This window comes from Dermochelys coriacea, chromosome 2, assembly GCF_009764565.3.
Source record: "Dermochelys coriacea isolate rDerCor1 chromosome 2, rDerCor1.pri.v4, whole genome shotgun sequence".
Lineage (NCBI taxonomy): Eukaryota > Metazoa > Chordata > Testudines > Dermochelyidae > Dermochelys > Dermochelys coriacea.
In genome coordinates, this window is record NC_050069.1 from 263,754,055 (window position 1) to 263,778,296 (window position 24,242).

General features: G+C 44.3%; 1 protein-coding gene across 1 annotated transcript in view; it reads right to left on the reverse strand.

Moving 5' to 3' along the window:
* Nucleotides 1-1,294: 1,294 nt before the first annotated feature.
* Nucleotides 1,295-24,242, reverse strand: part of OBSCN (obscurin, cytoskeletal calmodulin and titin-interacting RhoGEF) — a 292,040-nt gene continuing 269,092 nt past the window's right edge. Inside the window, exons 114-124 of the mRNA XM_043509759.1 lie at nucleotides 20,981-24,188; nucleotides 17,920-18,030; nucleotides 17,577-17,744; nucleotides 16,413-16,535; nucleotides 13,889-14,059; nucleotides 11,806-11,923; nucleotides 9,788-10,027; nucleotides 8,736-8,959; nucleotides 7,732-7,807; nucleotides 5,429-5,578; nucleotides 1,295-5,271 (exon numbers count right to left, since the gene is read on the reverse strand). Coding sequence (XP_043365694.1) covers nucleotides 5,094-5,271; nucleotides 5,429-5,578; nucleotides 7,732-7,807; nucleotides 8,736-8,959; nucleotides 9,788-10,027; nucleotides 11,806-11,923; nucleotides 13,889-14,059; nucleotides 16,413-16,535; nucleotides 17,577-17,744; nucleotides 17,920-18,030; nucleotides 20,981-24,188 — 4,767 coding nt within the window. The 3' untranslated portion in view covers nucleotides 1,295-5,093. The remainder of the gene's footprint in view (nucleotides 5,272-5,428; nucleotides 5,579-7,731; nucleotides 7,808-8,735; nucleotides 8,960-9,787; nucleotides 10,028-11,805; nucleotides 11,924-13,888; nucleotides 14,060-16,412; nucleotides 16,536-17,576; nucleotides 17,745-17,919; nucleotides 18,031-20,980; nucleotides 24,189-24,242) is intronic.

Here is a 24,242-nt window from a genome sequence, read left to right on the forward strand (position 1 = left end):
GTTGCCAAGAAGGCTAACGGCATTTTGGGCTGTATAAGTAGGAGCATTGCCAGCAGATCGAGGGACGTGATTGTTCCCCTCTATTCGACATTGGTGAGGCCTCATCTGGAGTACTGTGTCCAGTTTTGGGCCCCACACTACAAGAAGGATGTGGAAAAATGGGAAAGAGTCCAGCGGAGGGCAACAAAAATGATTAGGGGGCTGGATCACATGATTTATGAGGAAAGGCTGAGGGAACTGAGATTATTTAGTCTGCAGAAGAGAAGAGGGGATTTGATAGCTGCTTTCAACTACCTGAAAGAGGGTTCCAAAAAGGATGGATCTAGACTGTTCTCAGTGGTAGCAGATGACAGAACAAGGAATAATGGTCTCAAGTTGCAGTGGGGGAAGTTTAGGTTGGATATTAGGAAAAACTTTTTCACTAGGAGAGTGGTGAAGCACTGGAATGGGTTACCTAGGGAGGTGGTGGAATCTCCTTCCTTAGAGATTTTTAAGGTCAGGCTTGACAAAGCCCTGGCTGGGATGATTTAGTTGGGGATTGATCCTGCTTTGAGCAGGGGTTTGGACTAGATACCTCCTGAGGTCCCTTCCAACCCTGATATTCTATGATTCTGTGATCTAATATGAGGGGGTCAAGAAGACAGCTCTTGCCCTCAGTAATATCCAGGCTGAGCTATGGGTTCGGTGGGTAGCACAAACACATTTCAGATTGCTCATTAGCAAAACTACTCATTTTGGTGGGGAGGCTGTTATGACATACTTGGTTATGGAATCAGGATATGGAGATCATGTCATCCATCCCACCTCCCTGACACTGGACGATTGTTTCCTATGGTACATAGTTTTAGCCACTAGATTGTCCTCAGGTCTATGGCTTCACTGCAGGATCAGGAAAAGGAGCCAGAAAGGACCATGAGTCCTTATTTCAAGCAGATGCTGTGACTTGAAAACGAAACAAAACAATGGGGTTTGGGGCTGGTGTCCAGAGGCATTGCATCATGCAATGGGGACTTGGTAGTACTTCTCTCTCTGGCAGTGGAGAGACTAGTACGGTGCATTCAGTCTGGGCACCGCGGTACCTGAATGATGTTGATCCAATAGAAAGAATATGAAGAGGCGCAACCAAAATGATTTGGAGGCAGGAATCATCCTAAGTAAGGAACTAAGTATGTATCCGGCTAGGATGTGTTTGTGCTGTGCCTAGAACACAAGGGCCCTGAGTCTGATTGACACACCTGGACGCTACAATACTATAATCATAGGAAAAGAATAACAGCAAAAAATATGGTCAAACTTCTTTGTCAAAATAGTTTATTTAACAAAACAGTATTGAGTGCACAAAAGACTTCTGACATGTTCAAAATGCATGCAAATTAGAGAAGCAAACTCAGTTCATTTGAATTGCATAAGAAAGAGAAAGGGGATATGAGCCCAGGTCTTGATATATGTTAACCTACATTAAGAATCTTACTCTTAAATGAGTTTTCCCTTCACAAACTGACCCCTCTCCACCTTAAAAATCAAACCAAAGCACAAGACTGTGCCAATCTAAAGCACATCTGATTGCTATGATATTAAGTTGGAGGGAAGACAGCATCCTGAAAATCTATGGGCCAGATTCTGATCTAAGTAACACCAGTATCAATCCAAAGCAACTCCTCTAGCTTCAGTGGAACTCAGCTCAGAACTGGGCCCTAAGATCTAAGCACCCTCTCCTACACTGGACTATGGCGACAGTGTAACTTTGAAATTCAGAGCTTCATAGTCTGTTGAATCTGTGTCTGCTCTCCCCAGTCTAGTTAAACATCCTCTAGTTTCAGTCACCCTTCCTGTCCTGCTTGCTGTACAAGCATCATAAGGAACCTTAGAACTACGCATTTTAGGATCTTACCAATGTGCATTAAACACGGCTGGAGAGGCTGTCACCATTTAAACACTATCGCTCTTTCATGATCTTATGAATCGGTAGCACATGAGGAACTGATTTCCTGCTCCCGTCTCTATTAATGCTTCTGGATACAGAACTATGAGCAAAACATCGTTTGTAATGAAAGTCACAAAATGGTATTTGGTGCAATAAACCGACCACACCAGAACCAATAGGTACACGAGTCATTTCACATAAACGCAGAGATTATATTCACAAAAGAAATACAGTGCTAAGACCATCAAATGTAAATGAAAACAATCCATGACAGTTTTTAGACACAATGGAAGACACTAAACTCCAGGATGTTGTGGCCTCTATTTAAAAATCGAATTGAAATACATTTTCCAGTAATTCTGTTCCCACATCTCCCAAATATATCAGAAGATCTACAAATCAACAGCCCAGGCGCCCAAGAGGCAGTACGCCTTTAGACATGCAAATTCTGTACTTAATGAGGTCAAGGTCATTGTTGCGACATGTGCCTTTGACTGCTGTACAGCTAGTACCAACAAGAGCCTAAGTTAAAGCAGGGGTTAACCCATGTGATACTGGTATTACAGTGCACCTGTTGAGCGGATGATTTTCTATTAACATCTTTCATAATGGAAGAGTTAGCATGGACTCAGCAGTACAGTGGTGTGTTCCACCTAGATACACCTAGAACATTCAGCAGCATGGGGGTGTTCCACCTAGATACACCTAGAACATTCAGCAGCATGGGGGTGTTCCATTTAGATACACCTAGAACATTCATCAGCATGGGGGGGGGTGTTCCACCTAGATACACCCAGCACATTCAGCAGTATAACAGGCACATTCTACCTAGCTACACCTGGCACATTCAGCAGCTTAGCAGGTGTGTTCTACCTAGATATACCAAGCACATTCAACAGCTGTGCTCCACCTAGATATTTCCAGAATTCTCAGCGGCTTAACAGGTACATTCTGCCTGGATGCATCTCGTACATTCAGTGGCACGACAGGTGCATTACACCCGGACATACCTGACATAGCCAGCAGCAGTCAAGCACTGCTAACAAAAGGTCTAGCATAAGTGATCTTTGCTGTGTAGAAGAATTATAATGGAAAACATTGTGCTACTTTGATTGCTTCAGTGAAAAGGCGTGTGTTGTGTGTGGTTGATTTAAAAGGCTATGGTTGGCATTAAGGAAAAATGACCCTAATTTCATCACTGCAGATTCCTGGGTTTGTCACATCTCCCCCGAGCTGTGGAACTGGTGTTTGTCCAGGGGAAGAGCTGTTCCTATGAAACTCACCCCATGAGTGGGCGTTTCCTCTATACTCACGGACACAGATCAGTGCAGCCAACAAAGGTAGCACGCAGAGGTCACTTTCGACAGCAAGCCAGGCAAAGTAGAGAGTTCACTGCAATGAACCACTCACTCAAGGCTCAAAGTATGGCCCTTTGCAGTTTCAGAACAGTCTCTCCCAGATGTGGACAAAAGTTTTCTTTCTGAGAGTGCTCATTTGAGCCCTTTCTGTGAGAGAATGCCTCGCTGTAAAATCCTAATTGTGCCAGGTCTCTACCTGCAGGGGCCACCTACCCTACAGAAGCCCGTATCAATATATCATGGCAGTGACCTGCAAAATCAGCATAAAACTCCTAACAGAGTGTTTTACATTTTTAAGACAACAGATTCAGATAAAGCAAGTTGGAGCTGCTTTAAGCTACTAGGTGTCTGATATATTTTCCCTCCGATCATAAAAGACAGGAAACTTTAAATACCTGTCCCAAAGCTCATATTCACTGTGGTTATAACCACAGTAAGTATCAATCCTTTGAGGATTTTAGTCCATGCTGCATATATTACAATGCACAGGGGCATGTGTAGACCCCCCAATGATGCATGCTATATATTCTGCCACTCTGTTAGTGCAATGCAGAAGAAATTGGCTTGTGTCTGAGACGGCATGATCTGGGCCATCCATAGGAGTAGCATACAAAGGGCTAATTTGGTCTTCCACTGAAAAATCAAGACTATATCAGTGCCTTTTCTCTTGCACGAGCAGGAAGATGGCCACAAATGGCTCTTCTTGAACAGGCAAAACCATGCATCTCCTGTCGTACAAGGTACACGCAAGACTGACTTCCACTGGAAACAAATGTAGCATGGCTCATTCTGGCCTGGTGAGAGGGAGGCTTACCTGGGACAGTTACTGTCTAGGCACCATGAGAGTCCCGGTTACAGTCTCATCTGCAGTAATGTGCAGATTGTGCATGCAACGCTTTGGTATTGAGTGTGTTCGTGCCTCCCTCTAGTGGCTGGCTTAGCAGCCTGCTACTTCCAGAGCAAAGAATTCTCTTTCAGTGTGAGTGGCAGGGGCCTGTGTTTTGTCTTGGGTTCAATCCCCACAGACGACTTTGGTGGCTGTACGTGAACACGGCCCTGGTACGTTACACACTGGGTCCAGTCACTGGTGCATGCTGATTGTGTATGTCAACTCTAGCCCCGGCTACTATGTGACAGACACATCAGATGCCCTATTGAACAAATGTTATTTATAGCTCCAGTTACCTACAACCCTGCCTAGAAGACACGCACACACACACACACACATTTCATCAGATAGCTACACAATGGACTTTTTTTTTTTTAAACAGTGAAGATGTATATAGTCTGATTCCATCCTGGGGCACTATCAGTCAATATGCTCCTCTGCCCCAGCTCAGTGCTACATTCCAAGGGAAATCTTTTACTGACTTCTTATGCTTTTGAGAGACAAACTAGAAGACCTGCATGTCATGTGAGCACAGGTGATCAGACGCGGAAGCCGCTGTTATTGCAGGGGGTCTGTTTAGTAATGTGTGAAATGCTCATGATGTGGCTGGGGGTCTGGTATTTCTGTGCTGCTGCGGGAGCTTGTGGGGAGGTCGCTGAGCAGGATTATGTGCAGTCTTGGAACTCTAAGGGAAGGACTTTCAAAGCCACCCAGAGATCCAGTTCCCGTTCACTCATGTCTAATGGGACCCTGCTCACCCAACTCTCTCTCTAAGGCGTCAGGGTCACTGGTTTATTGCAGCAGGTCTGTAACCAGATACAACACTTAGGTACCAAACCGCCAGTGCAAATATTTGTCGGGGCGGGTGGGGTGGGGTGGGGTGTGGGAGGGGAATCTATTCTTCACTGGGTTACCATCCCATTCACTGAGCAATCATCAGCCCATACTTTGAACACAGGAGGCTCCTTTTCTTCTCCCGTTCTGCTAGGAAACTCCTCAGCTTGGCGGTGGAGAAAGTGACTACCGCTTGCTGTCTGTCATCCAAACCCGTCTCCTGGAGCCATGGAAACTGAAGGCATTCCGATACCGATGGCCTCCCCCTAGGATAGGAAGAGAGCTAGAGCGTCAACAAGAGTCTGGATCAGAGGGAGACACGCAGTGAGAGGAAGTTAGGTAGGTAGCTAGCTAGAGAGAGAGAAGAGAGCAGTAACTGAGCCCTGCATAGGTTTGCAGGCTGGAAAGCAAACATGCTCTTACCAGGGATTTGCGCACAGCGTGCTTTGAAGAAATGTCACGGCCCCCCCGGACAGGCCCGCATAGCATCTGGTAAGTTTCATCTTCCCTTTCTTGGCGATTCTCAGAAAGTCACAGGCTACATCAGAACTGAGGGGGTAGTCGGCACTCAGCCTAACACAAAAAAAGAGGGTAAATCGACATGCGAAGGGAAAGGCCTCTTTGTAAATGCAATTGACTGTCCCCAGTTCCTTTCTGAGCACTCCTGGGCAGTGCTGTGCCAGCGCGAGGAAGCAGACCCCGCCTGTGCTGTGAAGCCCATTGTATGGGAAGAGGAAATGGAAGACGAGATGATTTATTGGAGGAAGGGTTAATTAGAATGCTTTGTTTGCCTTTTTACTTAGAGTAGTTTTAATGTGCTTGTGCTGGCTGAGTTTTATTGGAGAGCCAAGCCATACACAAAAGGTGGGTGTGGGTTGATTCTGCGTTGCAACATGGCCCCTTGACACCAATCCTGCTGTGCAAAGGGCCTATAAAGGCAGCCCGTCAGGGAGTACCCCTTTCAGCTCAGACAGTGTGGAGCCAGCATAGACAGCTTTAAACCATTCTATTTCACAACCCTCAGTTCTGGGGCTGTGGCCAGGGAAGAGGGACGTGGCTGGAATGCTGCTGTACTCTGGCTATTCTGAGCTGATGCAGTAGGCCCTTAGCGCATCTCTGCTGGTGGATCTCCTCTGAAACTCTAGTGGATTTAAAGCTGCCTTCCACTGATGCAATCCTCAATCATAGAAATGCAGGACTGGAAGGGACCTCAACAGGTCATCTAGTTCAGCCCCTGAACGGAGGCATGACCAAGTACTATCTAGACCATCCTTGAGAGGTGTTTGTCCAGCCTGCTCTTAAAAACCTCCAATGATGGAAATTCCACAATGTCCCTAGGTAATTTGTTCCGGTGCTTCACCACCCTGGCAGTTAGCAAGTTTTTTCGTAATGTGCAACCTAAATCTCCCTGGCTGCAATTTAACCCATTACTTCTTGTCCTGTCCGCAGTGGTTAAGGGGAACAATTTATCACCCTTCTTTTTATAGCAACCTTTTACGTACTTGAAGACTGTTATGTCCTCACTCAGTCTTCTCTTCTCCAGACTAAACAAACCCATTTTTTCAATCTTTTCTAGACCATTAATCATTTTTGTTGCTCTCCTCTGAACTTTCTCCAATTTGTCCACATCCTTTCTGAAGAATCGGACGGAATACTCCAGATTATGCCTCATCAGTGCTCAGTAAAGAAGAATTACTTCTCATGTCTTGCTTACAACACTCCTGCTAATACATAGAATCATAGAAATGCAGAGCTGGAAGGGACCTTGAGAAGTCATCAAGTCCAGCCCCCAGCACTGAGGCAAGGACAAGAAAACCTAGATCATCCTTGACAGATGTTTGTCCAACTTGTTTTTAAAAATGTCCAAGATCTCCTGATTAAGCCACTGTGGTGTTTTACCATAATCCCTATCTCTCCTACACATTGGGGTAGTTTGTTCTTGTGCCCTTAATGTCTCTTTAAAAAACTGCCAGCTCTCCTGAACTCTTTTCCCTTATATTTGCTTCCCACAGGATCTTAACTACCAATTCTCTGAGTTTGCTAAAGTTTACCTTCTTGAAATCCATTATCTTTAGTCTGCTGTTTTCCTTCCTATCATTCCTTAGAATCACAAGCTCTATCATTTCATGATTACTTTCACCCAAGTTGCCTTCCACTTTCAAATTCTCAACCAGTTCCTCCCTGTTTGTCAGAATCAAATCTAGAACAGCCTCTCTCCTAGTAGCTTTTTTCCACTTTCTGCAATAAACAGTTGTCTCCAATGCATTCCAAGAACTTGCTGGATAATCTGTGCCCTACTGCATTATTTTCCCAACAGATGTCTGGGTAGCTGAAGTCTCCCATCACCACCGAGTCCTGTGCTTTGGATGATTTTGTTAGTTGTTTAAAAAAAGCTTCATCCACCTCTTCTTCCCTGGTTAGTTGGTCTATAGTAGACCCCTACCCTGACATCACCCTTGGTTTTTACTCCTTTTATCCTTATCCAGAGATTTTCAACAGGTCTGCCTCCCTCTTCTATCTCAACCGCAGTGCAAACATACACATCTTTGATATACAAGGCAACTCCTCCTCCCTTTTTTCCCGTCTGTCCTTCCTGAACAAGCTGTATCCTTCTATACCGATATTCCAGTCGTGTGAATGATCCCACCACTTGTCTGTGATGCCAATTGTGCCGTCATTGTGATTATTCACTCGTATTTCTAGCTCTTTGCAAGGGAACAACTTACATGAGGAAAGCGGTGATGCCGACAGCCCAGATATCAGTCTGCGGGAGGGCTCCTTGCTCTGACAGCAGTTCTGGAGCTACAAAGGCATAGCAGTATGAGTGGAGTTTCCTTACAAGATGGAACATTTATTCCAGCAGAAAAGTTCAGTGTGATAGTTTTAATCTTTGCTGTGCTCCCAAGTGACGAGGAAGAGAAGGTCCGTTACAGAGGACAGGTTGATGCATGACACCCCATGAATATCCTGAGTCATTTAAGAAGCCAAACAAATGGAGACCTACAAACACATCTCCAAAAAGCTTTGTCTTTACTAGGTATATATTGCAAATCTAGTGCTGTGTTCATTGCTTTTGCCCATGCATGACTGCCCTGTGTGCATTTTATGGGCATGACTCTCCTCTCACTTACGCTGGTGTAAATCAGAAGTAACCCCATTAAAGTTAATAGTTACACTGGTGTAAATGAGAAGGGACTGTGCCCACTGTATGCACCATGTACACTATACACTCACTAGCTCTGCCCCTCAATGCTCATGATGAGACATTGTGCTTCACAAGGGTTGTCTCACATTTAAAATCAACCAGTGTGAGATTTTTGAGTTACAGTCACTAAGTCAATGGAACAAGCAAGCTGGGAAGGCTGCTGTTTCCACTCAGTTCTAGCCACTGCACCAGCCAAACGCAGGCCAGGGCTAGCACACAGGCAGGCTCAAAACCTTCTGAACTCCAGCATCATCCAGACCAGGAAATTCAGGGTGAATTCTGGACACTGCAGAAACATCCAGTTCTTTAAACTCCATTATAGCACAAGTGGGAATAATTTAAGAGAATGCAGGCAGACCCCAATTTCCTGTTAGCTGGCAACCAACGGGAGCATCTGCCAGGCAATGAATGGGAGCATCTACAAACACATCTATAAAGTGTCGCTCCCAGCATTGTCCCAGTCTGACCTTCCATCTAGCAGGGGCCCGAGGCCATGCTGACGTAGCACTGACATACTGTACTCACCCATGGTTTCTGCGTAGTCAATGCATCTATCCATGGTAATGACTCTGTCTGGCGTGTAGAACTGCGCATTGCCAAAGTCCAGGAGTTTAAGCAGGTTGGGTTCTGTAATTATCATGTTTTCAGACCTCAGATCCAAGTGCAGGATGTGGTGTGCATGGAGGAACTCAACTGCACTGAGGATCTGCCATAGATAGTCTCTGACCTCCACCTCTGAATAGGATGTCCTGATAAAGGAAACAGGAAAAATCATAACTGTCCTTCCTGCGTATTTTAATGGCCTGGTCCTGCTTCCACTGAAGTCAATAGGAAAATTCCCATTAAGTCCTAACAGGATCAGCACTTTTCATCAGCTTCAGATACTTCACAGTTATTAATAATTAACCCTCACGAAGCTCCAGTGGGGGAGGTAAGTAAATATTGTTATGCCTGTATTACAGATGGACACCTGAGGCTGAGAAATTAAGTGACTGGGCTGCAGAGTCAGTGGCAGTGTGGGATCAGAATGCAGCTCCTGTGGTTAGATCATGGGCTTAGTCTTCCCTTCTTACTCATAAGAGGTCATCGGATCAGTTTTCAGCCATTAGGGGGAGGCTGAAGAAGAAATGGGAATAAGTGGAAAGGCTACCTGAACCACACACAATCCCCATGCCATCTATTGTACATTTATACCTTAAAGGTAGGATTTATGCTCGGCCAGAATGAGCAGCCTCTTTATGGCCACTCGAGAGCTGGGATTTAACGAGAGACTGTGGGAATCAAGGCAGCAAACAGACGCATTCAGATAATTGATGCCCTCCATCTCTGGTGGTGGAGGGAAAGAGATGGTGGTGCTCCATAGGTACTGTTTTGTGGCTGATCCATGGAAGCCAAAGATACAAACAAGTCTCAGGGGAGTACAGGAGAGGTATCACAAGTGTTGTACTAGATTAGACTGGGGGAAAACATGGGTGGAAGAAGATGCTTCAGAATGAAGAGGTGGGCAAAAATCCACAGTACAGATGCCTCACTAGCTACACCAGCCTCAAAGAAAGCAGGTACAGTGGGATGTGTACCTTTCAGCCAAACAATGGAGTAGCTCTGGCCCCACGCACAATTCCAGGATCAGTACTAGGTGCCGTGGGCTCACGTAGGCTCCTTGCAGCTGGACTATATTTGTGTGATGAAGCTTCCTCAGGACCTGATATTCCTGGAGCACGGCCTGCTTGTCTTCTTGCCGGTAGGGGATAATTTTGGCCGCCTGCGCATTTCCGCTTAATTTTTCCCTGCACTGTCTGACGATGCTGAAACGCCCCCTGGAGCAACAAAAGCACAGGGGCAAGTTAAATTTCTCCTGCTGCTCTTGGAACAAGGTAGCCTGAGCCAGGTTCTGCCCTACCTTAGAATCAACAGCATCCTACTGCTTATTTTGCATCCAGACCCTGGGGTGAAAACTATGATCATGCTGGGCTGGTCTGAGAGACCGTAAGTCTGTACTTCCTTAAAGTGAAAGTGTATGGCTACTTTTAATGGCAGCAGCAAAAGCCTGACCTATAGTGCCTGTGAATAGTATCCGCAATGCACAGGTGCAATGATGGGTATCTTTACACTTGGAGCTGGGGATGTGATGGAGCTAGCATGCTAAAAATAGTAGTGTCTTTGGAGTAGCACAAGCGGTGTCAGCATAGGCTAGCCGTGCCGAGTAAAAACCTGCCTGAACTCCATGGGGACGTACTTAGCATGGCTGGTCCATGCTGCTGCTCACAGCTGCCCATGCTACCCCGGCTACACTACTATTCTAGCGTGCCAGCTCGATGACAGCTAGCACCAGTACATCTCAGTGAACTGGGATTCGTCCCCTCAGCTCACAGGTGTTGTTCTAGGCTAAGGTGCTCGAAGCACCACAGGCCTGGCAGAAGTACTCTGAGAAAAACGAGGCTTACACACAGCTGTGAGTTATTGGCTTTACTGAAGGTTAGTGACCCTCCCGCAACGGGGACTCCAAGCGTTGCAGTCATGGAGGCGGGGAACCCAACACACTGGAGCTTTGCCTGGGACGGAGTTCAACGGAGAGGCAGACAATCAGAGTCAATAAGCACTACGTAAAAACAGCTCATGAATATAGAATTAGGTGCTTCTTAAAGGGGGGCTTTCTACGACCTGGCGAAGGGCCATGGCCATGCCAGCTGTGTCCTTCAAGAACTATCTCCTACAATAACAAAGCAGCTGTGTCCTTCAAAAACTATCTGTATCCCACAATAACGAAGCAGCTATCTATGTCCGACAGTAACCTCTCGGCTCGAGAAAGCGGAAGTTCCCTGGCTAGGCCATAACAAAGTCTTCCGCAGTCCCTTACAAGCGTAAAGGTAGCCTAAGAGAGAATCCTTTACTAGCCCAGAGGACAGCTGGGCTGTACACTATTGGGCTTCTTAGCAAGAATCCAGTGTTTAGACCCAACATTCTGATTCAGTGTCTTTTACCTTTTAGGACACTGGCTAATTCCCAGATGTGAAATTCCTTGGGGATGGGCTAGTTCCTAAGTGATGGAGGGGGGGCCTCTACAAGATGATGGAGACTCTTGCCTGGAGTGAGTCCTGAGTGGCCCCTTCTTCTCCTCCCTCCCACCTCTTGGAAAGCCCCTCTCCTCTGCCACAGTGTGGGATACAGTAAGGACAATGAAATTCTGGGGACCTATGGATCTGTTACAGTTGGTGTCCGGCTATTGGATTTGAATTGCTATGAACCCCACGTGCTCAATGGCAAGCTTTATCTACGTGGAAGAAGTGGGATCTGCTCTGGTTGGTGAGTACGTGTATGGAGTTAGTGAGAGATCTACACGTCCATTTGAGCAGGGTCTGGCTCAGGATTCATTTAATGATGGCAATATCAAGTCAGACAAGAGGAGGGCAACCAAGCAATGCCCAGTATCCTGTGCTACTGGAAATGTTTTCATTAAAACAAAGTGGTAAATGGGCAGGTAACAGGTGGGTGGTCGGTAGGTTTATAAAAGTGACATTTCCGAGTTTTAGGGTCCAAACTGAAGCATTTTCCCCTGAACATTTGAGTGTTAACTGGGAGTTTCTGGCCTTTATACCTTTTGATCTCTGTTTGGAAGGCGTAGCTTTGCTGGGTTGGAAAGGGTTCTGCTGGTGCCATTATTTCACTCTCACCCTCTGTAGCAGCTGGGAACGTCTGCTTTGCAGATTGAAATGCTAGAGGGAAAGAGAGACATGGATGTATAAGAGAAAACAACACTAAGTTCAGTTCAAATCCTTGCTTTGTCATTCCTGGGTATCTTCTTGTCAATAGAGATGAAAACAGGCAGCTACCTGTTAGTATTTCAAACGTCAGCAGGCACATTTGTGAAATGTCTCACAATAGAGGCACCAAATCACATTCTACTGCAACAGTTCTCAAACTGTGGGTCGGGTCTGGCTTGGGTTTGCTGGGGCCCAGGGCTGAAACTGAAGCCTGAGCCCCACCACCCAAGGCCGAAGCCTGAGGGTTTCAGCCCTGCATGTTGGGACTCAGGCTACAGGCCCCCCACTTGGGGCTGAAGCTCTTGGACTTCAGTTTTGTACCCCCCTCCACCGCCTGGGTCAGTGGGGCTGCGGTGGGCTCAGGCTTTGGTCCCCACTCCTGGGGTAGTGTAGTAATTTTTATTGTCAGAAGGGGGTCGCGGTGCAATGAAGTTTGAGAACCCCTGTTCTAGTGCAAAGAAACACCTTCAGGATTGAACACAGGGTTACTGACACTGGAGCTGGAGGTATAATTTCCAGCTCGGGTGGACATTCATAGGTTAGCTCTGAACAAGCCAGCGCACTAAATCAGCAGTGTAGCTGCCATGGCACAAGCCACCCCAAGTATGTACCTAGGTCTCTGACAGGATTGCACTCAGGGCAGCTAGCTCGTCATGCCGCTCATGCGTCTGCAGCTACACTTCTATGTTTAGCGCGCTAGCTCAATCAGAACTAGCAAGGGTAGGTCTACCTGAGCTGGAAATTCCACCTCCAGCCCCAGTGTAGACATGTCCCATTAACAGTTTCCTCTGGACTAGCCTATTACATAGATAGACAGGTTAGAGGACCAGTGGATCTAATGGAAGAACTTGCTGCTCTGTCTCACTGCAAATGGTAAGCAATTAGTCTATATTAGCCTAGGCCAATGGTTCTCAACCTGCCACCTGGTCACAGCCCTCAAGAGATGGCAAGACATTGCCTGGGGACTGGTAACCTGCTTCTATTCCATGTTTCATTTTATCAGTGGAAGCAGATTTTCTGAAGTCACTTGCCATTGGTTCTTCCTGAATATTCCTCTGGAATAGGAGCGCCGTATGAAACATGATGGCACCTCCTTGGAAGCACTGTGTGTACTGGCATAAAGAAATTTGGATCGTGGCTCAGGAGAGATTGTGAGATCACAGTATAAAAATGGTTGAGAATTCCTGGCCTAAGGCAAGCATATAGGACAAGGGTTGGTAAATTACATCGAGATGGGCAGGGCTATTTCTCTGGTGTAGAGGAATCCTTTCAATTGGCAGAAACAGAATGCCAGATAGGCCATTATCTCAATTCTCAGAGGGACGCATTCAGCTGCTGGGAGAATCCTTCTCCTTAAACGGATTTCTTTAAAAATAAGCAACAATACAAACAAACCATTAAACTATAGAGAAAAACAATGTCGGGATAAGTTTGACTTGCTAAGCAGCAAAATAGCCCAAAATGAACAAAGGGAATTTTACAGACGCAAACATCAATTCACATCAATGAACTACTGAGTTGTGGCTTGTAGACAGCATCAGGGCCACGGCATTTCAATGGACTTTTCACCACTTCCATAGGTGTACTATTAATGCTTCACACAACTGAAACACATTACTCTGATTCTGTTCCCTGGGGATCGCCCGAATTAAATGAGCATGCCGGAGAGCCCATTAAGTGGTCTTTCCTGTACAAGTAATCTACAGTTTCAACCCCAAGATGCCAAGGCTAGGAGTTCTCACAACTCATCCCGCTGTCAGCTAAGGGACTATCTATGAACAACAGCACCTAGGATTCAAAACCTTAAAACAGACTGGAGGCAATGGAGTTCTTCCAGGTTTATGCTCCACATCCCCTGAGTGTACACACAAAGAAGGTATGATAGTGTAGATGTTCTACCACCAACCAATAGTTTACCTGTTTGGTCTTTTTCACCAATCTTTACTTTGGCCGACGGGCTGCTGTAAGGTCCCATTCCAGCTTTACTGATGCAGGCTGTCCGGAAGGAGTAAACCACGCCCCTGGAGAGATTACTGGCATAGTAGCAGCAATCAGCCATGTCAGTAACAAGGGTCTTCCATTCACCATCTTGGCCAAGCAAAGAGAGACACAGGTTAGCACTTGTTCTAAGGATTATCGGGTGTCTTTTGTGCCACCAATTACTGCTGTTCTGGGAGTACAGAAAATTGGTGGCATATTTAAATGAAGCAGCCCCATAGAAATGGGGCTGAAAGTATAACCTCACGTTGCCTTGTCATGTTTGTAGTGATCTCATATTTTCATTTCTGAAGCCAGGTATTTTATATTAGACCCATGCAACGCTCATTGCAGGGGGTGGCTGTGAATGCATTTGTAGTTTCAGTTCATGTAATTTCATACCTATCCTCCCTGAGCTTCACTTTGAGATTTGAGGTTTAAAAATGAATCCTAAACTCAAAGCAAAACCTTGCTCAAAAAACCGCTGTATTTTACTTAGCTTCACGATGAAAGCAAGCAAAACTGAAAACATCACACAACTATAATTAAGAACCATAAATAAATCCCCAGAATAATTTAAATCTGGGCCCTAGATCACTCAAGGTTTGTGAAGCTCAAATGACCTTTCAAGGACTCCAGTAGGGGTTTTAGATTTGTAACGGAATCCCGATCCAGGTGAGTCTCATGTGATTCTGAGTTTTGTTGAAAACATTTCACACAACTCTACTTTTTATACATTCCAGTTTGCATACCGTAATGAATCATGTTATATAGTATTGTTGTGTCAGCAGGGAAATGGATACACCACAGGTCCAGGGTTAGGGAACAACAGGAACAAATTTATTCAGGTATAAACCCTCATACAGGAACAACTCCTTCACCTAACTCATGACTATCTAGAATGAACTACATATGCATTCAGTGGTTCTCAAACGTATATGATTGCACCCTGCTTCTTTGTGTTGTAGTTTGCACACAAACCCCGCCATACAAGTACATATACTGATAAAAAAATCAACATGCAACTCTCACTAAACATTAAAAACAGTAAGGCATTGATTCAAACAGAGCCATTTAAGTATATAGCAATGTAAATTTTAAGTGAGATACTGCTTACTGGTATCACACTTTTGTTACCAGTGCGATGGGTTTACCTATTTTTTGGAGCACAGCAATTCCCATCCTGGGTTGGATGCTTGAAACAGCTCTCCAGAGATCCCCTTCTACCTTCAATTAAATGGGCACCCCGTGTGGTAGCAAACAGTGGCAATGACTTTGTGTAATGCCATGCCAGCTTAACAGAAATCCGCCAGAATGCACAGCACCATCTAGAGTCCAATACACAGCATCATCCGAGGACCTGATATGATTCTGGCCGAATCAGCGTTGCTAGCTATTCATTGCTGTGGGCAAAATGTGTGCAGTATGTTCTTTTCCCCTAAAGCTTATCATGCCCACCCCTCCCCGCAGAATACCTTCCATGCCCCCCAGGGGGACCTGCCCCCCAGTCTGAAAACCTCTGATATACACAGATCTAGAGGAAGGCACGTAGGACAACTGGGCCCAACTTCATCTGGGTGAAATTTTTCAGACAAAACTTTTTTCCTGACAAAAAATGCTGAATGGTGACATCTAAATGTTTCATGAATTGATGTTGATTTTACTGAACTGTTTCAACTGAAAAGAAGCTAAAAAAATAAGAAAAGATAAAAATATTTTATTTCAACCTTTCAAAATGAAATCCGTTGACTTTTGTTCAAAACAATTTTGCCTTTCAAAATTTTATTTTGACCATTTTTAAGCATTTTTAATTAAAAAATGTTTTAAAATGGTCAAAATAAAACCTTTTCATTTAATTAATGCCAAAACAGTGTTTGACCTGAAATTAAATTAAATTTAGTTTACTCTACAATTCTCCCAAAATTTCAAAATTTTTTGCTTTGGGTTGACCCAAAATGATCTTTTCCCCCTGATTTTTTAGAATTGCCAGGTAACCAAACATCCGTTAGTTGCACAGCTCTAGGCCCAATGTGGGTGACCTGTAGGTGCTACTGCAAGATAAATATTTAATATTATTAATAATAAAGTAATAATAATAGGAACTCAGAGAGGTCAGGCGCTAAAGGTTCTGATCCAAGGCCAGTGAAGTAAATGGAAAGATTCCCAGTGACTTCAGTGGGCTTTGCATCAGGCTCTGAATGAGTCAGGCAACCCAAATAATATATGACTAAAGGTTATAATTATCTCTGAATCAAGGAAATTGTCATTGCACAGATCTTGTATAGGATACTGATGGGAAACTACGTTCTTTGGCACATGGACTGTCTTTTTATTCTGTTTGTACAGCACCTAGTACAATGAGGCTTTGATCCACGACTGGGGATCCTTGGCACTATGATACTACTACTACTAAATGATCATGATAACAATAATGAGAAGTGGAGACTATCTAGTTCTGCTTTACCTTCGCTCTTGCACTGTACAGTATACGTAACCACGGTATTAGATTCCACAGGTTTCCAGACCACTTGCACTCCATCCTCATATACCTCCACAATATCAGGGGCTGGGGGGCTAGCCAGAACTTCTGTGAGGGAGGCACGGAAAATTAAGGGTGTCATAGACAAGACAGACATGAAGGCCTAGACCCCTCTTCCTTTAACAGATGAGTAATTTTACAGTAGCAGATTTTCTTCCATTCCAAACAGCTGATCCCTTTTGGAATGGTAAACTCTGTTTGCCTGATTTCAAACCTATCAAAAACTTGAAAGTTGGATTCAAAATAGAGTGTTATTGACTTTCCATTCCACTTAGGAGAGACTCTGAAAAAAGGAGCAGAGAGAAAGAACTCAAGGCAAACTGCAGCAAGCATGGCGGAAACAAACACATATATAAACTCCTCTGTATAAGGAGCAGAGATAGGGAAGAGAAAAATTCCATGGAAAATATAAACACAATCGGTCAGATGCATGCTTGGTGTAAACTCCATTAATTTCAACAGACTTACATCATGGAAGAATCTGACTCAGTATATACAATGAATACAAGCTATGAATTTGCACCAGCCTAGTTCTGGGAGATAGGTGAATTCTTCAGTAGGTAAAAACATGTTTTGGTTGTTTTCTAAAACAGAATCATCTTTGAAAAACCCAGGAGTTTGAAAAGGTATGCAATTTGAACTACTTTTATGAATATCAGTTTACTAACCATCACATTCTATAAGATCTGCCTATCTTTACTTCTGAATGTCACTTGCTTTAGTTTTTATAATGATCTTATTTGCTAAAAAAAAATGGTATTTGTATTTCCAGCCTCTATGTTCCAAGGTCTTCCAGTTCCAACCACCTAAATTAAAGTTTCTACACTACGGTCAATGCATCAGCTTTCACCAAGGCACCTTGAAGCATCTGTACTATTGGGGTATTGAGGCTAAAGAGCAAACTGAGACAGATACATCGCCTTTGCTGCCTTCCCATCTGGAACTTTCTCTGTGAGTTCCCAGAAAATGAAGTATCCCTTAGTGGAAGAAAATCTATTATGCAACATGTCTGCTAATTCTGGATATAATCCTTGAGTGGGAGCTGTACAAACCAGGCATCTACTTCCTTGAATTACTTCCTGCTCTTACCTGCCTTCCTTATTACACAGGAGGTGGATGCTGTACCCAGGGAGTTGCTGGCTGCACATGTGTAAATACCAAAATCCTCATCCATAACCACCAATATGGTTAAAAGCTGAAAGTTTTTGAGTGTGGCTGAAATCAGTATCCTACTGCTGCTGCGAATGGGCACCCCGTCTGTAAGGTAGAAGGAATAAGTCCTTAAATTCTACTGAGATGGCTAAAAGTCCCTTCTTATCCACTCCCCTTAACCTTCTCCTGGAACTTAGAGTCTCAATCATCTTTATTGTGCTATAACTCCAGATCCTATTATTAAATTGTCCCAAGTCCTCAAATTCAGAGTTTACATCACCTCTGAACCAGTCAACGTGCAGAGGGAAATGGGCAGACGTTTGGCAGGACAGAGTCACAGACTGCCCCAGGGCAACATCCTGATCCGTGAGCTCTTCTACAAAAGAAGGTGCTGAAAGAAAGAGGGAAAGCAGCATTTCAGACAGATTAAGACAATTACATATGTAAATCACAAGCAACATAACAGACAGCATCTTTAATCAGACTAGCTATCAAGGAGCGCCGATGGGGAAAAAACAAACTTGTTTCACGCTCTTGCGCGCATTATGCCATCCTCCTCTTTTTAGGCCCCAGTGACCACACAGTAATGTGGCAGTTCAAAAAAAAAAAAAAGTCTTGCACATCATTCAGTGTCTTTTCACTGTGTGCTGGCCCAGACCCTGGGAAGGGAGATTACATTACAAGCAAGCTGCCTAGAGAAGACCCAATAACTTCAAAAGGCAACATAGATATATAGTGATACAATATACTTTTTCTTTAATAAGTGTAGCACTTGTAATCAGTTCAACAGCTCTTGGAAAGTACGTTAGCGCTTTGATAGGACAGGGATGGGTGCTCTAGAAATTAGCTGATGATAGCTATAGAGATAGGCAGACCGATAGATATGGAAGCCCTCTCTTTATCCAGTCAGCAGCTATACCATAGGCAGAAATGGAAAAGTTTCCTCCCTATAGCTTTGCCAAACGTCATATGTCTCAGGAGATAATTAACGTTAACCTTCTGGCTAAACTAGAGGACAAGCTAAAAGAGCCAAGAAGGGCTACTGAAGGTCTGAATGTTCACAAAGTCCAATGAAGGAACTAGAAACTCCTATGACTGTGCTTATTTAAGTCCTGGATTTACTCCTACCCAGCTTGGAGGAACCTTCTGAGTGACACCTGACCACCACCCTTGCCACTTCCAAAATACTGTGCAATTTAAAAGCTCCCAAACAATTCAGAGATGAAAAGGCACATCAGGCCCCTTTGAAGTCCTTCTTTAGAAACATAACTTTTGTGGCATTTATGGTATCCTTGTCCTGTAGTCCACAACCAAACAAACCTTCCATCGGCTTCAATCGCAGTCTTGCCTGAGTAAAGAAAGCTGGATTTGCGCCTTGATTTGTAGACGTATATTCTACAAAAGGACATTTAACAGTAGATGCCATTTTGCTCTGAAATGTGTTCATCTAAAAAAGCCCTGGACACCATGGCAGTTATTTTTCCACCAAAAACAATGATTTTGCATTTCAGGTCAAGAGCTTTACTTTAAGCACCTGAAAACCCCACAAGGTGATGAGGTTGCTACAAAGATGGAACAAAGAGAACTCCTTGAATTCCTGATGTGTGTAAATTACCAAGGTTTTCCTCTACACAATTCTTACAAATCTTGCAAGCTACATCTCTCTCAGCTTCTCAGATACTAGCCTGGTGCAATTATATTCCTCTGTGATATTTCACAATAAAACTAACTGCTAACTCATGCCATAAAGGTACCTTTCTCCTTTGTTTTGAGGCTTGATAATTTCACTGATTCTACAGCCAGAACAGACCACTGTGATCATCTGATCTGATCTCATGTATAACACTGGCCATAAGAACTTCCCCCAAAAAACTACTAGAGCAGATCTTTTAGAAAACATCCAGTCTTGATTTAAAAAGTATAGTGATTGAGAATCCACCATGACCCTTTGTATATTGGTCCAATGGTTAATTACTCCCAATTTAAAAAATATATGCTTTATTTCCACTCTGAATTTGTCTAGCTTCAACTTCCAGCCATTGAATCACATTATCTCTCTCTCTCTCTGCTAGACTGAAGAGCCCATTTATTAAATATTTTTCCCAATGTAGGTATGTATAGACTATGATCAAGTCAGCCCTTAACCTTCTCTTTGTTAAGCTAAATAGATTGAGTTCCTTGAGTCCATCGCTATAAAGAATGTTTGCTAATCCTTTAACCATTCTTGTGGTTCTTCTCTGAACCCTCTCCAATTTATTAACATGCTGTTTGAATTGTGGGTACCAGAACTGAACATAGTATTTCAGCAGCAATCGCACCAGTGCCAAAGAGAAGTAAAATAACTTCTCTACTCCTACTCAGGATTTCCCTGTATCTGCATCCCAGGATGGCATTAGCTCTTTTGGCCACAGCGTCAAACTGGGAGCTCATGTTCTCAGAATTAAGGGAATGGATGGATGGATAAATGGATCAATGAAGTCCTGATTTTCTCTTTTAATATCGTGCAGCCCCATTTAGAGACTCTCTTTCTGGTATGTCACTTCCCTGCTTCTCAATGCCTGTTTCAAAGAATTTAATAGGAGAAGCCAGTCTACTAAATCAAAGACATTTTAATTGCAGCATATAATTACAGCATATAACTACTATTATCTGTGGTTCATGTGATTAGTTTAGCAGTAAAAATGCCATGAGTTTCTTATTAATGAATTGTCAGTTAATACCAAAAGTCATGGCAAGTTTAATAAAAGGCCCTGGGGCTAGGATGATATTAAGCTATAGTAGGGCGGATGATCTGTGGCAGAAAGACACATTATATGGCACAACCTAGGTGCAGGAAAATTGAGACTATAGACAGATTCTATTCTCCAGATTCTGGTCTCATTGATATATGTATAAATCTGGAGTAATTCCACTGAGTTCAGTGTAGTCACTCCAGATTGACATCAATGTCACTGAAGGTCAGAATTGTGCCCCATATTTTACATTCAGGGCTGGAGAGAATACCAAATATTATACTGAAATAAAACACTTAGCCACAGAGGATGGAGGGAACTCCACTAGTCAGTACAGCCGGATCCTATTCCTATTGATGTCCCTGGGTGTTTTGCCACGGGGATCAGGATATGCAGGATTACCCCTCTAGGTAAGTAGAGCGGCTGATGCTATTTCATACTTAAACCTAGCTTAAAGCTTTTAAATTGCATCTGCACTTGATTATTGCACACAAGTCAAATGTATAAACTGATGAATATAAGAAGTGTGGAGGGGAAAGAGGAGAGAGAAGGGGTAACAGAGCCCATTTATATTGTTAGGACCATTTACACCCTCAATGAGATTTTTACCTTCCTTTTGCTCCGGTTCAGAGGCTGGCTTTCCTTTTAGGATTCTTGAAATATGGGCAACAGAAGCTTTTACTTTCTTCTTCAGAGTCTGCTCTACTGACTGCTCCATTGAGTGCGATCTGCCATAGGGTTTAAAGAGTCCTGATTTGCTGTGCGTGGAGCTTCTCTGCTTACCATCTGAGTCCTTTTGGAAACCATACGTTGTCTGGGGTTCAGTTGTCCCATGGCCCTCAGCTCCTTTTTCCATTGGTGGTTCGGAATCTTTCCCCATCCTTCGAAGGGGTTGCCCTACATCTTCGGAAATGTCCAAAAGGTTTTGTCTGGTTTCCCCCGTCGTGGCATCTTGTGAGTTATCTGAAGGGGATTTAATGTCCTCCCGAATGCACAGTCTTTTATACTGATGCAAATGTCCTTTAGTTGCAGGAGGTAATTTAACCTTTTCGCCGAAGGGCATAAATCTTTTACCAGTTGGTTTGGATGGGGCCTTTTTGACGTTCATAAATTCAAATGGAAAATATACAATATCGTAGAGATCTGATAGGTTCAAATATGCAGGCTCTACCTCAGAGATATCAAATTTTGGAGTCCCACTGCCCGTGCTAGGCATCTCTTCTGAGAGGTCTTTAATCTTCACTAAGGAAACTTCAGAATGTTTGTCAGGTTCCTGGCTATCAGAGATATGACTAGATCTTTTTCCAGAACCTGAATGATCAGACAGGGATATGCTTGCTTTGCTGGAACCAGTGCTTTTGATTGCTAAATCCCCTAGATGTTCACATTCATGAGAAGCCACCTTTCCCTCCTCAGTGACTACATTCAACAGGGCTGGCATACTCAACTTATCTTCCACTGCAGGAATTGGTGCAGCTGATTCTGTAAGATCAGCCTGGTAAATGCCCTCTTCTCTTTTACCCTGTGGCACAAAATGAGTGGGATGTCTGGTGGCTATATGGCCAGATGGATCTTGGTAGAACATTTCCTTTGGAGGGGAGAAGTGCTTTTCACATCCCTCTTGAGTAGAAACGGACTTTGCCAAAACATTCATATCTTGAGACAGACAAACCATCTCTTCAACCAAGTCCTCCAGGACAGCAGACTCTGCCTTGCTGTAAACAGAAGGCTTCTGATGTGAGTGTTCCTGGCTTTCACCCTCGACAAGTGAAACAGGGGAAGTCTCTAGAATAGCTAGGCTTTCACTCTCTGAGTCTGCAGATTTCACCTCGCTGCAAACTGAAGGCTTCTGAGGTGACTGTTCCTGGCTGTCACTCTCATAGACTGGAAGCGGGGCAGTTTCTCGTTGTGGAATTGTGAGAATAAAAAGACTTTCACCCCGTAGAACAGCAGACCCCACCTTAACGTGAACAGAAGGCGCCTGACAGGAATGTTCCAGCCTTTCACCATCACAGTCTGAAACTGGGGCACTTTCTGGTGCTGGTGTTAGAATCATTGGATGTTTTCCCGCCAAAACAGTGGAGGCTGTGCCCAAGTAATCAGAAGGCTTCGGATGTAAGCATCCCTGGGTTTCACCCTGGCAGACTGAAAGTGGAGCAGTGTCTGGTTGTGGAGCTGTTAGAATACTTGGGCTTTCACCCTTACAAACTGGAATTTGGCCAGTCTCTAGGAAAACTGGGCTTTCATCCTGTAGATTAGGAGACTCTGCAGCACTGTGAACAGAAGACTTTGGCTGCTGATGTGCACATTCTCTTCTCTCACTCTCATGGGCTGATATTGGGGCTCCCTCGGATTCGGGAACAATCAAAACGGAGCTTTCACCCTGTAGAAGTGTAAACTCTGCACCACTAGGCTTCAGCATCAGCTTTAAATGCTCTTCACTTTCACACTTGTGAACTGACACTGGGGCTGTATCTGGCTGCTGAGCAGTTAGAATCAGGCTTTCACCTTCCAGAACAGCAGGCTCCACATCCACGTCAATGGAAGGTTTTGTCTTTTGATGTAAATGCCCCTCACTTTTACCCTGGTGGGCCGACACTGGGACCTTCTGTGGTTGAGCAGCTAGACCCGGGCATCCTTCATCACCACACTGTGCAGAAGGGACTGGCTGTTCTTCAGAACATTCCTTCCTAGCTTTCCTTGAGTCCTCCTCCATCAAATGCTCCTCAGGCCAAACCTTGCCAGAGTCAGTAGATATGTCGTGCTGCTGAGCTAGTCCTGGATAACTCCCCTGTGACGTTAGATCACAGTCTTCTTCCAGAATGTCTTGCTCTTTGGCTAAACTTACGGCTCTTAGTCTGTAATCATCCAGGGAATGGCTTCTACTGGACACCTGAAGGGTGTGACGTGACGGTTTCCTAGCAGTATCAAAGGAAGCCGACTTGGTCAGAGGGCCTGTCACACCTTCTCTGCTTTTTCCATATTCTTCATCACCAGACATTCCTTCTTCTTCTTCCTCCTCCTCCTCTTCTTTCAATTCAAACTGTTCTAGCAGGGGTTCCCGTAGACCACTCAAGGGTACCTTTAAATACCCTGCTTTCCTGAAGGCCCTTCTTGTTCTGTCAAGCTGCCTTCTGTAGTCTCTGCCTGGTGAGACAGGTAGACGTGTAGGAGTCTCGGACGCGTGGCTGTAGAATGTGCTTTTAATGACACTCTGTCTGGGGACACACAAGGGTGGTTTCTCTGTTGCAGCTCCAGCCTTTACGATTTTGTCTTTGTCAGGTAATAACGTGCCCGTTTTTCCTTTTGGTGGTGCCAAGTCCGATGTATCTAAAGTGGCTGCCTTCACCAACGAAGGCTGTTCTGCATCACTTTCTTGGGACTGATCTTCTTTTTCATCTTTGATTTCTGAGCTGACCGCCTCCGCTTTCTGAGCAAAGGCACCTGCCATTAGTACTTTTCTTTCTGTAGGTGGCTTATCATCCAGCTCACTTTTCACTAAAGCATATTTCCGTCTCATGGGTTTTACTGGAGGCACTAAGACTTTGGAACATTTCTCTTCTGCTGCATAACTTGGACGTTCTTGATAACTCGGTGCATCAAATACAGACAAGTGCAGTTCTGGTGTAGAGCCAAAGTGCCCTCTCCTGGGGAAGGATGCGTTCTCATTGTCTGAAGAGGAGCCAGTAGTAGTGGAAGAACTACTTTCTGCAACCAGGTGTCGGGAGATGCCTAGCGATGTGTTTTTGTGAGTTCTCTGTAGGATTTCTGGAATGGATCTCATCACCAGTATAGATTTATAGCACATGAGGGAACACTGAAAAAGAAAAACAGAAATACAACATAACCAAAAAGCAACATAGTGATGAGA